The 18,518-nt window shown below is 43.3% G+C and overlaps 1 protein-coding gene across 1 annotated transcript in view; it reads left to right on the top strand.

Moving 5' to 3' along the window:
• Window positions 1–12,780: 12,780 nt before the first annotated feature.
• The window catches only part of DDAH1 (dimethylarginine dimethylaminohydrolase 1), a 66,244-nt gene continuing 60,506 nt past the window's right edge, over window positions 12,781–18,518 (top strand). The window contains exon 1 of the mRNA XM_075832948.1: window positions 12,781–13,261. Within this exon, the coding sequence (XP_075689063.1) occupies window positions 12,962–13,261 (300 nt within the window). The 5' untranslated portion in view covers window positions 12,781–12,961. The remainder of the gene's footprint in view (window positions 13,262–18,518) is intronic.

Raw genomic sequence — 18,518 nt, 5'->3', positions numbered from 1 at the left:
CCCCTTCTTCAGGATTTAAAGGGAATGTGTCGCTAGAAATGTTTTTTTTTTGTTTTTTTTTAGTTAAACAGTTAGTATATAAGTGATTGATTACACATTGTTTTAATTTTATTAAATTTTATCAGGAAATATTATAAATTAGATTCTAATTTATGACATTTCCATGTGCTGGTCACTAGAGGGAGCAATTCCCAAAATTGCAGCATTGGCAATGTGGTAAATCAACCTCATTGCTTTATGCTGCAAATTTGGGGTAGACACACTCGCTCTAGTGTCCTCACACAATCCCCCCTCCCTTATTCTGGCTAGTGCCAGGAGAAGGAGGGGGTTGAATCTTCAAACCTCCTACACTGTGTGCCGCCATATTCTGAGCGAATGCACAGTGTAGGAGGATTAGATACAGTGGTAATCAGACAGTATAACACGAACATAATACACACATCACATACACAAACATAACTTACCAGCTTCTGCTGCCGCCTCCGCTCCTATACCTTGCGTCTTCGCTGCCTTGAACATATGGCCGGAAGCCGCGACCGTATGTCGTCATCTTACTGTCCGGCCGTGGCTTCTGGTCCACATGATAATGGCGCCGGATTTCGCTCTGCCAAAGACCTTCCTTTTGGTCTGTGTGGAATGTGCCGTTCCCACACAGACGGCGTATGCTATAGTGAATGGAACGGCTCCCGTTCGCATTCTCTATGGGGATGTATGTGCCGTATTCCATCTCTGTATGTGTCGTTAATCGACATATACAGAGATGAAAAAAAATCGCAGCCCCCGTAGAGAAGTAAAAGTAAGAAAAAACTAAAAAGTACAACACAAGAACACAAATAAATAAAATTTATTTTAATATCATACTAAAAGCAATATTATATAAAAACATTTTTTTTCGTGACACCTTCCCTTTAAGACCTGTGTGCGACCACAACGTCAGCATCCCCTATAGTTACCACCCAAAACAAAAAATAGCAGTTGCGTGCATTGGGTGAGTATAATATGTGGACACAATTTTACTTACTGGCTACTCTTCTCTTCTACTCAAATGGATTCCTAGACCAGGAATTAGGGTCAGAGGACAGTTTTAGGCGTTGTTCTTTTTAAAGGGGTTCTCCGATACGGTTTTCTTTCATAGGTCCCACTGAGTTGGTTGTCAGCTGCTCGCTCTGGCTCCCTGCTTGGGACTACCCTCTGTGACGTCCTTATGTCCTGATGGACCTATAGATGTTTTTTTTTATTAATTTTGTTTGAAATTTACAACACTTCACAGATAAAGCCCTCAACCCAATAAAACATTGACTAAAGGTGGTTTTATATGGGCAAATATCGCCCGTGTTTAACCACCTTAAACGAGCACCGATCGACTAAACAGCTTGTTGATCGGCACTCGTTTGCTCAATTCACAAGGCGCAATGATCGGTTATGCATGGGGATGAGTGATGGTTACTATTATCGTTCATCCCCATACATTTCCATCATTTCGGCAGCACGTCTTCCTCTTTACACAGGGAGATGGGCTGCCAACTAGCGACCAATATTTTGGCCACATAAAAGATGCAATCACCCGATGAATGCGCATTTCCTAGTTTATCAGCTGATCATTGCCCAGGACAATGATAGGGTATGAAAGTTGGTATGAATGCTCGTTTAATCGATCATTGGCCTGTGGAAAAGGGCCCTAACTTTGTAAATACCTTGATTTTTTTACTCTTGTATGGATGTTTTCTCCACCGTTCACGTCTCACGTTTAGTGTGTGTAACCATGGGTGATTTAATAAACTGTGAATAATATTATTTAAGGGGCTGTCCAAGCTTAGAAGAAAAAGGTCTGGCTTTTTAAAAGAAACAGCGCCATATCCGTCCATGGGCTGTGTTTGGTATTGCAGTTCAGCAGCATTCACTTGAATGGTCTGACTCAGCTTATTGAAGATATGTGGAGTTGGAAAAAAATCAAGAATGGGACAGCGGCCAAGGCAGTGAAATGGGTACACCCCCGTCATTGAGGAAGAAAGACAGTAAGGTCTGAATTTTTTACATGCATTGCTCTCTCCCTAAATGACGGTGGCGTTCTCCGTTCATGGCCTTATGCTGCTGCCTTACTTGCCGCACCGTTGAATTGTCCAAGATCCTTATATTTACAATACGAGGAGTCATACCTTAAGGGGATACAGTATACAAGAAAATTCCTTGCATTTTCCTTTTTAACTGGAACCGGAAGCCTTTAGTCCTATAAACTGCCAGCATTTTTGGGCCTGCCTTTGATTTTATCATCACAGCTCACTTCATTTTCCTCCCACACAGGTTCCACATCCTGACACTGGTTGGATTATGAGTGGTGGGATGATGAGGATGATAAGCATTCCTCTGCACTGAGGACCACCATGAAGCATGGAGCCCTTTGATACCACATGGAGTTAGCAGCAACGGGTTGAATAAACTGATGACATCAAACATCACAGGTTAGAAATTTAAATATACAGAAAATGTCCTTTCATTTGGAATATGATAGTCCACAAGTTATGAGACTCCTTAGATAAGAACATAAAGTGCTAACAATTTTTAATGTAGCACTTTATTTAAAGGGGTTGCCCAAAAACACCAAAAAGGGGGAAAAATACCATCAAATAATAAAAGTATAACTTACTTATTCAATTTTATGTTTACTGTGCTGCAGCGATGACGTCACATCGATACACATGACCACCATCGCTAAGGCCTGTGATTGGCTGCAGCAGTCACATGTGTTGATGTGACGTCATTGCAGCATCCGGCAGGGAGCACTGGAGCGTCGACACTGGATTTAACTGGTAATTTATGCTTCTTTTATTATTTGAGAGTTTTCCCCCGTTCTTGGCCCGTTTCTTGTTGATCTCAGACAATACCTTTTAAAGGCTATATCACCTTCGCAACCATTTTTTTTTTTATTTTTTTTTTATTGCTCAAATGCATCTAAAACAAAAATTGCAGCAACTTTACAGATGTTTTTTTTATTAAAAATGTCCTATTGTTTTGTTTCTGCAGACCTATGCGTCTCTATAGTAACAGACAACAACCAAACTCTGTGTAGTCTGATCCCGCAGTCAAGCAATCTACATTGGAAATTATATGACATTTTTAATCTACACCATTTTTAAAGTTGCTTCATTTTTTATTTTATATACATTGGGACAATAGAAATAATGGTTGTGAAGGTGGACACCATGCTCGCACCAAGTTTATTATGAGCATTAGTAGTTGCTTGTAACAGCTGAAGTGTTTGTGGCCAGATGTGACTGGTTTAAAAATGTGGTTTTCTCCTGTATCCTACACCAGTGATATGGGAACAGTGGGTATATCACATCATATTCAGACGTTCAGGACTCCAGAAAAACTGGGTGAGAACCCTGTGACAGCTATTATTATTTTTTACTTAACTTTCCTTAAAACTGATAAAAGTTCCTGTTCACATCTGCTTTCGGGTTCCGTTAAACCGCGCCTTACAGAACCCATTGACTTTAATGCGTTTTCGTCAGATTTCCGCAAGGGTGTCCGTGATTTTTTTTTTTTTACTGGAAAAAATAGCTCAGCATGCTGCTCCATTGTTTCTGATATTCTCAGCCGGATCTGTGACGGAGGCCCCTAAAGGAGCCTCCAATGCAGATGTGTATAGGCCTGGTTGAATAGTATTTTTAACAAGAAGGGGGTAAACCAAGGTTTAGCTGCTGTTTATTTATTTTTTGTTTTGCAGAATTTGTGGTTTACACAATTTAGATATGTATGAAATGCAATTTTTTTGGAACAAGTTTAGATACTGCTTTCAAATTGTGATGATGAAAGCTACTGCTCCCCAGCGTCACCCTCGGATTTTACAGCAACCATGCTTCAACTTCTGGCCATAGACATAACTGATCTACTTTTTAGAACTCCGCTGTTAGTATATCTATGTGGCTCTGCTGAGCGTGCATGTTATTGTAATAGTGGGCAGGAGATAAGTGGGACCCAGACAACTCTGGCACTGTTTATCATGGGGGGGAACAATCTGATTCCTGTTTGTAGAATGGAGAGTTCTGCAGCTTTCTAATATAGTTTGTTTCAATTCCTCACCATTATTCAAGACATTAGGGGACAGATAGATCAGGCATGTTGGATTTTAATATGGGGGTCGTGGCTGCTGACTGAACTGTCGTCACTGACAGATATATACTTCTATCTAGAGCTTCATATTTGCCAACATTTTTTTTTTTTTCCAGGGACAGTTAGGGTGTGGCGTCTTTGGTGGGTGTGTCTTATGTGGCGTGGTTTATTTGGAGGGTGTGGCCAGTGGGCGTGGCTTTTCAGAATTCCTGCATGCAAAAAAACAAACAAAATTTCTGCACTAGTTTGGCTACAACTACTATGGTGGCCGTTATGTCCTTGGTTATCTGGTTGTTTATATGTCTATAAGTAATGTGTGTGACAGCTGTGAGCGCATTCTCTGGGAATATGTTGGTGCTTTAGACACAACTGCTCTGACTTGCTTATTTATTTGCAATTGCCATTGAAAGTAGAGGCAAATGAGCAATGGCCTCTGCACAGAGAATGGGGTATACAACCCCACCCCCCTAAATTGTGGAGATCCCACCAATCAGACCCTGCGGATCAAACTGATTGATATCTATTACATAGTTTTTCTGCAATATTCCAAATTCGGCCATGAAGAGACGCCAGCGCACAATTGGTGGCACAGTTGTCGACGCAACCGTATGACACCCATGGAGTATTGTGCACGGGTCCTATAGTATAGCACCTGTGCACAAGACTCCTCAGTCGTCGTAAAGCTGCCTTAAAAACTATACCGCCCAGCATGCACTAGTGTCTTTCCATGTAAGATTGTAAGGAAGAGTAGTGGCTCAGATCACACTATTTCTGTAAAAATATTTTAGGGGCCCACGTTAATTTGCACCTCTGCTCTGTATCCTAGCAGTTTCAGACAGGTATCTCCATTTTCCTACTTTGACCTGGTGTTATGGCGGAGTGTTAGGTTTAAGTTCACTTTACAGGGTAACAGGGTAGGCCTTCCCTACTAATGCCTATATTTTGTAATCCTGAATTTTCCCCAGCTTTAAACCCACACTCCTTTGGATGGTGGTTGGACAACAAACTGCTCATCGTGAGAGACTTTATCATTAATGGCAAATTGATGACTCCTAATTATTTCAATATTAAAGAGGCTCTGTCACCAGATTTAGCAACCCCTATCTGCTATTGCAGCAGATAGGCGCTGCAATGTAGATTACAGTAACGTTTTTATTTTTAAAAAACGAGCATTTTTGGCCAAGTTATGACCATTTTTGTAGTTATGCAAATGAGGCTTGCAAAAGTCCAAGTGGGTGTGTTTAAAAGTAAAAGTCCAACTGGGCGTGTATTAGGTGCGTACATCGGGGCGTTTTTAATACTTTTACTAGCTGGGCGCTCTGATGAGAAGTATCATCCACTTCTCTTCAGAACGCCCAGCTTCTGGCAGTGCAGACACAGCCGTGTTCTCGAGAGATCACGCTGTGACGTCACTCACAGGTCCTGCATCGTGTCAGACGAGCGAGGACACCGGCACCAGAGGCTTCAGTTGATTCTGCAGCAGCATCGGCGTTAGCAGGTAAGTCGATGTAGCTACTTACCTGCAAACGCTGATGCTGCTGCAGAATCAACTGTAGCCTCTGGTGCCGGTGTCCTCGCTCGTCTGACACGATGCAGGACCTGTGAGTGACGTCACAGCGTGATCTCTCGAGAACACGCTGTGTCTGCACTGCCAGAAGCTGGGCGTTCTGAAGAGAAGTGGATGATACTTCTCGTCAGAACGCCCAGCTAGTAAAAGTATTAAAAACGCCCGATGTACGCACCTAATACACGCCCACTTGGACTTTTACTTTTAAACACACCCACTTGGACTTTTGCAAGCCTCATTTGCATAACTACAAAAATGGTCATAAATTGGCCAAAAATGCTCGTTTTTTAAAAATAAAAACGTTACTGTAATCTACATTGCAGCGCCTATCTGCTGCAATAGCAGATAGGGGTTGCAAAATCTGGTGACAGAGCCTCTTTAAGTTCCACTCGCCATCTACTGAACTTTTCCGTGCTCAGCAGATTTAGCATTTTTTGAGAACAATCACCTCCGCCTCTCCTAAGTTAGACTTAGCACCTATGGAATCCCTATGTCTTTTTTTAGTGCTAACTTACCAAGATCATTGTCTTTTCGTTATTCTACTTTAAACTGTCCATCTACTGGAGGCAAGTTACCATTCATGCTCAGGTGGGAGGAAGAGTTGGATATCTCACTTGATCATGAGCAATGTAGTTTCATTTGCACTTCTGCTAGTAGGGGGAGTTTACAAGTCACCCTGATGGAGACCTCTCTTAAATTGTTGCATAGAGTATATATGGTACTGACCAGAATACACACCATGTACCCTGATATTCCTGACACATGCTTTAGAGCAAGTGTCTCAAGCACGCGGCCCGCGGGCCGCCCTGGAGCTGTCATCTGCGGCCCGCAGGACACAGTGCCGCTAGTATCGCCTCTGCTCAGAGACTCTGGAATTCCCTGACATCGCTGTCCACATATGAACAACGATGTCTGGGCTTCCCCAGAGCCGGAGTCCCGTGCAGAGCGCTAGTATAGGCTCTGCTCCGGGACTCTGTGGAATTCCCTGACATCGCTGTCCATATATGGACAGTGTGTCAGGGTCTTCCCCAGAGCGGAGTCCCGGGCAGAGCGATAGTATCGGCTCTGCTCCGGGACTCTGTGGAATTCCCTGACATCGCTGTCCATATATGGACAGTGTGTCAGTGTCTTCCCCAGAGCGGAGTCCCGGGCAGAGCGCTAGTATCGGCTCTGCTCCGGGACTCTGTGGAATTCCCTGACATCGCTGTCCATATATGGACAGTGTGTCAGGGTCTTCCCCAGAGCGGAGTCCCGGGCAGAGCGCTAGTATCGCTCTGCCCGGGACTCCAGCTCTGGGGTTGCCCCTGACATCTCTGTCCATATATGTCAGGAGCAGAGCTGGAATCCCAGGCAGGGTGCTAGAAGCGGCTCTGCTCCGGGATTCCAGCTCTGGGCAAGCCCCTGACATCACTGTGGCAGCATCTGCGGAGGGCACTGTGGCAGCATCTGCGAAAGGCACTGTGGCAGCATCTGCGGAGGGCACTGTGTCAGCATCTACGGAGGGCACTGTGGCAGCATCTACGGAGGGGACTGTGGCAGCATCTATGGAGGGCACTGTGGCAGCATCTACGGAGGGCACTGTGGCAGCATCTGCGGAGGGCACTGTGGCAGCATCTACAGAGGGCACTGTGGCAGCATCTACAGAGGGCACTGTGGCAGCATCTACAGAGGGCACTGTGGCAGCATCTACAGAGGGCACTGTGGCAGTATGTACAGAGGACACTGTGGCATTATCTAGGGGTGTGTTGCATTATCTACAGAGGGCACTGTGGCATTATCTACAGAGGGCACTGTGGCAGCATCTAGAGAGGAATCTGTGGCAGCATCTCCAGAGGGCACTATGGCAGCATCCACAGTAGGCACTGCGGCAGCATCCACAGAGGGCACTGCGGCAGCATTCACAGAGGGCACTGCGGCAGCATCCACAGAGGGCACAGTGGCAGCATCCACAGAGGGCACAGTGGCAGTATCCACAGAGGGCACTGTGGCAGCATCCACAGAGGGCACTGTGGCAGCATCCACAGAGGGCACTGTGGCAGCATCCACAGAGGGCACTGTGGCACTATCTAAAAAGGGGCTGCCCAATCTTGACGTGTGTCTGCCAAACGCTGCCAACTGAGCCGCCGGACTGCATTTAGCGACACTTAAACGGGAAAACTGGATTGTTGAAATAAGCACGTGGAGAAATATCTCAAATTTTAAACCTAGCGCAATTATTATAGTAATGTAGTATTATTATTATAGTAATATAGTGTTATAGTAGTTCAAATAACGAATTGATTAACAATAATTTTGTATTGTATCAAATTTGAAAGTAATGCGGCCCGTCAACTTCCCATTTGTTCTATATGTGGCCCACCTACCCGGCCGAGTTTGAGACCCCTGCTTTAGAGGGTTTGTGGACCCCGACACTCATCTGCACACGTGGTGGACTTATCAGAATGTCAAATGCTTTTGGAGATAGATTGTGACACTTGCTAATTCAGTGATGAACACTCACATAGAGCTAACCCCTGAGGTTTGCTTACTAGGGGTGAAACCAGATGGTCTTTCTTACCCTTCCTTTAAATTGCTTCAACTCCTTATGATGTCAGCTTGTAAACATATTGCTCAAAATTGGAGAAAGCCGTGACTTTCAATTATAGCAGTAAAAAATCACATGAATAAACGTTTGGTTTACGAAAAACTTAATGCCGTTAGACAAGATACTGTAGCACAATTTGATAAGATTTGGTCCCCATGGCTGCAAACTATGGCAGTCCCAAACCTTTCTTATTATTTGGCAATGTGATGTTCTCTATGTGTGGTGGAGGAGTACTCGGGTCCCTATCCTTATTCTTTGCTTTGCCTATTATTGGGAATTTATGGTTTGGTCTACCCCAGGGGTCTCAAGCATGCAGGCGGTGGGCCGCATGCGGACCATGGGGCAGTCATCTGCGGCCCGCGGGACACAGAGCCGCTAGTACAGGCTCTGCTCCAGGACTCTGTGGAATTCCCTGACATCGCTGTCCATATATGGACAGTGTGTCAGGGTCTTCCCCAGAGCGGAGTCCCGGGCAGAGCGCTAGTACAGGCTCTGCTCCGGGACTCTGTGGAATTCCCTGACATCGCTGTCCATATATGGACAGTGCTGTCAGGGTCTTCCCCAGAGCGGAGTCCCGAGCAGAGTGCTAGTACAGGCTCTGCTCCGGGACTCTGGGGAATCCCGACATTGCTGTCCTCATATTGACAGCAATGTCTGGGGCTTCCCCAGAGCCTGAGTCCCGTGCAGAGCGCTAGTATAGGCTCTGCTCCGGGACTCTAGGGAATCCCCTGACATCGCTGTCCTCATATTGACAGCGATGTCTGGGGCTTCCCCAGAGCTGGAGTCCAGTGTAGAGCGCTAGTATCGGCTCTGCTCCAGGACTCTGTGGAATTCCCTGACATCGCTGTCCATACATCGACAGTGATGTCAGGGGCTTCCCTAGAGCAGGAGTCCCAGTGATGTCAGTAGCACAGCTGGAGTCCCAGGCAGAGCCTACTAGTGCTCTGCCCGGGACTCCAGCTCTGGGGTTGCCCCTGATATCACATTCCCATCCAGGAGAATCCCCTGACATCACAGTGTATGGACAGTGACGTCAGGGGCTCCAACAGTAGAGGAATCCCCAGCCAAAGCGTTGGCAACGCTCTGGCTGGGGATTCCACTCCTAGAGGGAGCGCCAATGGAGCTATCTACTTGGGGTGTGTGTGGCATTATCTGCGGAGGGCACTGTGGCAGCATTTGCGGAGGGCACTGTGGCAACATCTACGGAGGGCACTGTGGCAGCATCTATGGAGGGGACTGTGGCAGCATCTATGGAGGGCACTGTGGCAGCATCTACAGAGGGCACTGTGGCTTTATCTACAGAGGGCACTGTGGCATTATCTACAGAGGGCACTGTGGCATTATCTACAGAGGGCACTGTGGCATTATCTACAGAGGGCACTGTGGCACTATCTAAAAAGGGGCTGCCCAATCTTGACATGTGTGTCTGCCAAACGCTGCCAACTGAGATGCCAGACTGCATTTAGCGACACTTAGGGTATGTTCACACTACAGCGTCCGTAAAGGCCGAACTTACGGGGCTGTTTTCAGGAGAAAACAGCCCCGTCATTTCAGCCGTAACGGCATGTGCAGGCGCTTGAACGCCGCGTCCAATACGGACGTAACTGGAGCTGGTTTTCCATGGAGTCCATGGAAAACGGCTCCATTTACGTCTGAAGAAGTGACATGACACTTCTTTGACGCGGGCGTCTTTTTTACGCCCCGTCTTTTGACAGCGGGGCGTAAAAAAATGACCGTCTGAACAGAACATCGTAAGACCCATTCAAATGAATGGGCAGATGTTTGCCGACGCTATTGAGGCGCATTTTTGGACGTAATTCGGGGCTAAAACAACCGAATTACGTCCGTAAATAGTGTGTGTGAACATACCCTCAAACTGGAAAACTGGATTGTTGAAATAAGCACGTGGAGAATTCTCTCAGATTTTAAACCTAGCGGTATTATTATAGTAATGTAGTGTTATTATAGTAATGTAGTATTATTATAGTAGTTCAAATAACTAATTGATTAACAATAATTTTGTATTGTATCAAATTTGAAAGTTATGCGGCCCGTCAATTTCCCATTTTTTCTATATGTGGCCCACTTACCCGGCCAAGTTTAAGACCCCTGGTCTACCCCAAGGCTTTTTCTATACCCGCCCGTATGACTCGCTGAATTTTCAGATATATGTTTTTTAATTATTATTGTGTTTCCTGCATTCTTCCTGCTTCACGGACATAATGTTCATAATGTTTAATTTTATCTCGTTCCTTTAAATAATATACCCTGCTGGATATCGTTTTTTTTACTTCCTGCGTGAAGTCTTGATTTATTGTTTGCAAACCATTATTGTATATCCGAATTATGTTGTAATTCAATAAATTATTGTTAAACTAAAAATATTCTAGGGGTACAGAGGACATAGCTGACAAATCTTATAACACATGGCAGAGGCACAGGGAGTCCCCACTGCTTCATACTTTGCCTAATGCCGCCCTATGCTGCTCCGTGCCGCTCCCTGTTATGGGGTTATTCTTCCCCAGAAACAATTCCTATACAGGAGAATATCTCCGTAATTCGTTATCCGATCGGACATGCCACTCTATTCCTTCTGTTGTTTTCATGCGGAATCTGACAGAGAAACCTCCACGTCTTTGGAAAGAAATTGGAGCCATATAGAGGTACAGTATGACCCCATAGAAGTCCAAGCGAGCAGTATTCCGGCTCCATACAACTCGATGGTTGTAATATGCTCATCTACATGAGCCCCTGCGCTTTTTATCCTCCATGGGGATAATGCAAAAATGAGTCACACTAAAAACATAAGGGATTATATTATCTCCATTGGAAGATCTTAGTATAGGTGTAAATGATATGATGTGATTATATGGGCAATCTAATAAATTGCTGCTAACCATTGCTCCCTGTTATCAGCCATTTTACCAAGGAAAGAGGCTGACTGTGGAAATCTTCAATGGGATAACCGACAGGAAGTTCTGAAGAATCCCTGACCCAATAATTACTACTTTGTGCCCAGCTCTGAAAACCTCCAGACATTTACATTCATGTGTGTGATTAATATTAGCGACTCATTCTATAACTAATTGGGGGCAATCGTGCTGGGAGCCCCTGTGGGGGAGCTCCCAATAAAGCATTGCCGTGCACCCAATGAACTCAATAGGCATCTGTTTATTTCTATGAATGCCTACAGTCTACAGAGCCAAGAACAATGCCGGACAGCGCTCAGCTCCAGCTAATAGTACAAAGCGACCCCCTCCCCCTCTATTCCCTTTAAACACACTGATACATTTTACCTACACTAATACATTGTAGCAAACTATCAGGATACAAGAGACATTTGGTATGCTTATGTATTCTTATAGAGGATCATCTAGACTGGATATAACTATAATAAACTCACATCTGTGAGAAGTACTAGATCTGTTCAAAATGTTTTCACCCACTGGCAGAAAGCAGAGATCTTGCAAATAGGGAAGAATTGATGCTCAAAGATTATTATAAAGTTGCAGAACACACACACACACACACACACACACACACAGACAGGTGAAGTGAATGACATTAATGATCTGGTTACATTGGCGCCTGTCAAGGGCTGGGATATATTAGGCAGCAAGGAACCCGTCAGTTCTTGAAGAGAAAATATGGGCAAGCATAAGGATCTGAGCGACTTTGACAAGGCTTAAATTCTGATGGTTGAATGACTGGGTCAGAACATCTTCAAAACGGCAGGTATTGTGCGGTGTTCCCAATATGCTATATACATACATACAGATATGCTACTGGTGTACCGCTGAGCAATCCGTTATTATCCCACATACATGACACATGCCTACTGTGGAATGGGGTGTAGTTTCTGCGTTACCCCTTGTTGTACTTGTGCTGAAAATTTCTGGGAAACTTTTGTAAATAAGTTGCACATTGTACAACTTGCAGCTACACCTCTTTTTTTCCTGACGGTTTATTGTCAGGGGTTGTCAACCGTCCGTAAATTCCTGGACAGTCCGTAAAAATAAGGGTCTTCTTTCCAGTGTCCGTAAAAAAAAATTGATGCGTCCGTGTTTTTTTTTTTTAAGTTGAATGAGTTTGTGCCAATTATTGGGATTGTAATTATCATTGGTTTAGAGGTCACAGCACATGCTGCTAATGTCTTCATATCACTATTCTCAGCTATAGACCTATATTACTTATAATCTTTAGGATTCATTGTGGTTTTCCACATTTTCCGTAAAAAATTTTGCTGTCCGTGATTTGTCCTGAAAAAAATAAAATATCAAGTTGGCAACCTTAGACCCTGCTAACAAGTAGGTATTGTCCAAAGTGGACATCCCCTTTAAGAAAGCATTAAACCAGGATCTGTCAGGGGCTGGATCCTTTATATAGGATCTCCCAGAAGATGCTGCAACTTGCAGTCCTTTTCCCCGGTGCTGCCGGTGCCAGGCAACATCCACTCATCTCAATGAATGAATGAAACCACACGCTCGGCTCAGCACCAGGGAAAGATGCATCTGTCATACAGGATTGTGCTACGTCCAATCAGCTGGCAGTGATAAGTGACCAATTGCAAACTGCATTACATCTTTGTTCTAGGGACTGGTTTACATTCAGGCAGAGGATGTAGCTTTGCTTCTCACTAGGGTTGTATTTACACTGTTGGTCATTGAACCGGTCACAGTCTGAGCCGTATTATCACCATGTCTGTGCAAGCTGTGTCAAGCTTAGGCAAATGTACACATGCCATAGTACGAAGAATCCCAGATTCCTTGAGCCAGCAGGCGCTCCGGACGAAGGAGAGTGGAGAGGTGGATACAGCCAGGGCGAGGAGGGAGCATGAGCTGTATACCAGAGTCTTAAAGGACAAGCTGGGGCTGCAGGTCATCGAGTTAGATGCAGATGACACTGTACCGGATGCCCCCTTTGTGGAAGACATTGCTGTCGTGCTCAATGAGACCGCCCTGGTGACCAGACCTGGGGTCTCCAGCCGAAGGAAAGAGGTAAATGACCTACGACCTGTTGTTATTGTTAACCCTTTTCCTCCTGCACGGGGATCAGCATTGCATTTAAAAAAAATGTCAGATAACGGCGCAGTGTCTTTCTGATTTTTCAGCTTTGCTATATACGTATATACGGTGCTTATTGTATTTATGCATATATAAAATAAAGTATATGTATTTGGCGGTATAAAGATATATTGCGCTCTCTCTACAAGGTGTGGCTCCTGTGAAATATGCCAGTCTGCTAGGGCCTGGCTGTGCCCACCGGACCATCTGCTCGCTGCAAGCTGCTGATTAGGAATTTGAGGCTCTTATCAGCAGATTTAGCAAATTTAATTTACCCGACGGACAGCAAAGGCTTAAGACCGGAGAATTATTTTTAATTTCCATGAATTTTGTAATTGTAAGAAATAATCTGTGGGATCTGCGAGCTGCCATGCCAATGCAAATAACTGGAGGATCAAGGATATGATAAAGTTCAATAATGTGTGAGATATGTGCGGAAATATGTCGTTATAAATATTTAAATTGTTTTTATAGGTCTGGTGTCTGTGATCACGAATGCATTACAAGTTCGTTACTTTGTATCGTCTATGATTTTTGATCCAGGGTTCTTTAAATGTTATTGTCACTACAAAGCTAAATCAATGCATATCCGATACCTGCAGCCAAACATTACTGATCTGTAGTGACATATACACACAGGCTGACGGATGGATCCATATGGAACACAGTAATAAATGACATGGACGACACACAGCAGCAGGTGCAAGTGCAAGAATAGAACTTCCTAGACAGCGACTCCTCGTAACATAGCGCTACAGCCAGCAAGGGTGTGCCAGGCAATTCTATGTGGGTTGATAGTGATTTTGCAATAGTCATCGTATAAGGATTAGTAAACAATATGAATATAGTAAAAATATCCTATCTATCTATCTATCTATCTATCTATCTATCTATCTATCTATCTATCTATCTATCTATCTATCTATCTATCTATCTATCGCCCCCCGCCCCCCCCCCCCCCCAAGATGTGTGTTTTGCAGTTTCTAGGTGGAGGGCTATGAGCTCCCATAGGCCCTCAGGCAGTGCTTTATTGCCCAAATGGTCTATCTATATATCTATACATCCTTCTCTCTCTTTCTGGGTTACATATCTATCTATCTATCTATCTATCTATCTATCTATCTATCTATCTATCTATCTATCATTTATCTCTTATCTATATGTTTCCGATCTATCTCATATCTATCTAGAATATTTGTAAAGTAATTTTGGCACAATCCGTGTGTAATTGACAATTAAGTTGATTATTTTGTTTTATTATGCTATGAATCGGTGATTTATCACAATGCCTGTAATATTGGACACTAAGGAGCTATTTAGACTCACTTGGCAGTAACTATGGATTATTGATGATAGCAGAGGTGCTGTGTATTCGCGACGTGACAGGAGCAGACATGTAGCGGTGGTAGGACGCATGTCCTGTGCTCTGCTGGGTGATCTTCTGTCTGCCTGTACCACACCCCTGGTCCATCTTTGTTGCAGCATTCATGGCAGGCACAAAGCTTGGAAGGACTGTCTGTCGCTACATAATGGCAGGGGAAAGGGGCAGCCAGCCGGAAAATGAGTCTCCAAGTGACAGGGAGGGATGTGTAGTTGGAAGACTTCCTGAAAAAAATAACAGCCGGAAAAATCCCATTATAATAAATACCAGGGAGATTGCATTAGATGCCATCCATTTCAAGGGAATGTGCAGATCTTTCTTAAGATGTATTGTATTTAATGATGTGTTTGTAGTTCAGAACTTGCCCAGAACTTTAATAGCTCATTCTTCGGAAAATGATGGAAAGTTCTATTGCTAAATAAATATCATTTAATTTTCCCACAATTCAAAAATAGAAAACGTGCGGCTTTGTAACAGAAACATGTTTAAAGGATTTCCTAACCCAGAATAACAGGGATGGTTTGGGGCAAAGTGCAACTTGATACTTGATAAAGTATCCGGATATTATTCACTTCCTCCATGTCGGTCCTTGTTGTGATGGATCACCAACCTAAGGCCGGATTTACACGAGCGTGTGCGTTTTGCGCGCGCAAAAGGTCCATAACAGCTCCGTGTGTCAGCCCCGTATGATGCGTGGCTGCGTGATTTTTGTGCAGCCGCCATCATTATGACCCTCTGTTTGTATGTTTGTAAACAGAAAAGCACGTGGTGCTTTTCTGTTCTCATTCATAGTTTTTACTGCTATTGCGCGAATCACGCGCGTCACACGGAAGTGCTTCCGTGTGCTGCGCGTGATTTTCACGCACCCATTGACTTCAATGGGTGCGTGATGCGCGAGAAACGCACAAATATAGGACATGTCGTGAGTTTTACGCAGCTGCAATGCCAGATACAACCCATAGACAAGTGTGTGCTATCTTCAGTCATATGTCAAGTTCCTTGCCTGGATTCAATATAAAGAGGTTATAGAATATATGGAATCCCCTTTTTTTTAATGTGCAGCTTCACTTAGTTATGTCAGGGATGGCAACACTAAGGGCTCATTCAGATGAGCGTGATTCTCTTCCGTGTGCTGTGCGTTGATACAACGCGCAGCACACGGATCCATTAATTTCAATGGGGCTATTCACACATGCGTGAGTTTTCACGCAGCGAGTGTCCGTTGCGTGAAACTCACTGCATGTCCTATATTTTCACGCACCTAGTCGCGGTTAAAGTCAATGGGTACGTGAAAACCAATGACCGCACACGGACGCAAATCCGTGCGCTGTCCGTGTTTCACGCATCAATTACATTGAAAAAAAAGTGCTTGCAAGTGCGTGAAAAACACATGCCACACGCAAAGCATACTGAAAAAACAAAACGCACACGGATACATTTACGCAGTGTTTTCAGGCATATTTTGGGGTGTTTATGCCTCGAAAAACGCCTATAAAACCGGAAGCTGAACGCCTACAAATATCTGGCCATTGAAATCAATGGGAAAAACAGCATTTAGTTCATACGGGGCTTCTTTTTACGCCGCTGTTTTAAAAAACGCAGCGTAAAAAGACGCTGCATAAAAAGAAGTAGCATCTCACTTCTTGAGGCATTTTTTTAAGCTGATTTTTCCATTGAACACTATGGCTGGGTTCACACGACCTATTTTCAGACGTATTGGAGGCGTTTTACGCCTCGAATTACGTCTAAACAAACGGCTCCAATACGTCGGCAAACATCTAACCATTACTTTCAATGGGCTGTACGATGTACTGTGCCGACGTCCTGTCATTTTACGCTGTCAAAAGACGGATCGTAAAATTACAGCCTCATCAAAAGAAGTGCAGGACACTTCTTGGGACGTTTTTGGAGCCGTTTTCTCATAGACTCCAATGAAGAACAGCTCCAAAAACGGCCATAAAAAACGCAGCAAAAACGCAGCGAAAAACGCGAGTTGCTCAAAAAACGTCTGAAAATCAGGGGCTCTTTTCCCTTGAAAACAGCTCCGTATTTTGAGACGTTTTTGACTCTACGTGTGAACATACCCTATGAAAAATGCCTCAAAAGAAGCTCCAAATTAAAACAAGCTACATTTTCAGCTTCAAAAACGCCTGAAAATCAGAGGCTGTTTTCTCTAAAAACAGCTCTGTATGTTCAGACGTTTTTTGACTCAGCATGTGAACATACCCTAAGGGTATGTTCACACGGCCAAATTTCAGACGTATACGAGGCGTATTTTGCCTCGTTTTACGTCTGAAAATAGGGCTACAATACGTCGGCAAACATCTGCCCATTCATTTGAATGGGTTTGCCGACGTACTGTGCAGACGACCTGTCATTTACGCATCGTCATTTGACAGCTGTCAAACGACGACGCGTAAAAATACAGCCTCATCAAAAGAAGTGCAGGACACTTATATACATTATATGCAGGACACTTATATACATTATATGCGGGACACTTATATACATTATATGCGGGACACTTATATACATTATATGCGGGACACTTATATACATTATATGCGGGACACTTATATACATTATATGCAGGACACTTATATACATCATATGCAGGACACTTATATACATTATATGCAGGACACTTATATACATTATATGCAGGACACTTATATACATTATATGCGGGACATTTATATTTATTATATGCGGGACACTTCTATACATTATATGCAGGACACTTCTATACATTATATGCAGGACACTTCTATACATTATATGCAGGACACTTATATACATTATATGCAGAACACTTATATACATTATATGCAGGACACTTATATACATTATATGCAGAACACTTATATACATTATATGCGGGACACTTATATACATTATATTCAGAACACTTATATGCAGAACACTTATATACATTATATGCAGGACACTTATATACATTATATGCGGGACACTTATATACATTATATGCGGGACACTTATATACATTATATGCAGGACACTTATATACATTATATGCAGAACACTTATATACATTATATGCAGGACACTTATATACATTATATGCAGGACACTTATATACATTATATGCAGGACACTTATATACATTATATGCAGGACACTTATATACATTATATGCGGGACACTTATATACATTATATGCAGGACACTTATATACATTATATGCAGGACACTTATATACATTATATGCGGGACACTTATATACATTATATGCGGGACACTTACATACATTATATGCGGGACACTTATATACATTATATGCAGGACACTTCTATACATTATATGCGGGACACTTATATACATTATATGCGGGGCACTTATATACATTATATGCAGGACACTTATATACATTATATGCAGGACACTTCTATACATTATATGCAGGACACTTATATACATTATATGCAGGACACTTATATACATTATATGCGGGACACTTATATACATTATATGCGGGACACTTCTATACATTATATGCAGGACACTTATATACATTATATGCAGGACACTTATATACATTATATGCAGGACACTTATATACATTATATGCGGGACACTTATATACATTATATGCAGAACACTTATATACATTATATGCAGGGCACTTATATACATTATATGCAGGACACTTCTATACATTATATGCAGGACACTTCTATACATTATATGCAGGACACTTATATACATTATATGCAGAACACTTATATACATTATATGCAGGACACTTATATACATTATATGCAGAACACTTATATACATTATATGCGGGAC

This window comes from Rhinoderma darwinii, chromosome 7 (assembly GCF_050947455.1).
Source record: "Rhinoderma darwinii isolate aRhiDar2 chromosome 7, aRhiDar2.hap1, whole genome shotgun sequence".
Taxonomy (NCBI): Eukaryota; Metazoa; Chordata; class Amphibia; order Anura; family Rhinodermatidae; genus Rhinoderma; species Rhinoderma darwinii.
This window is presented reverse-complemented; position numbering and strand designations above follow the sequence as displayed.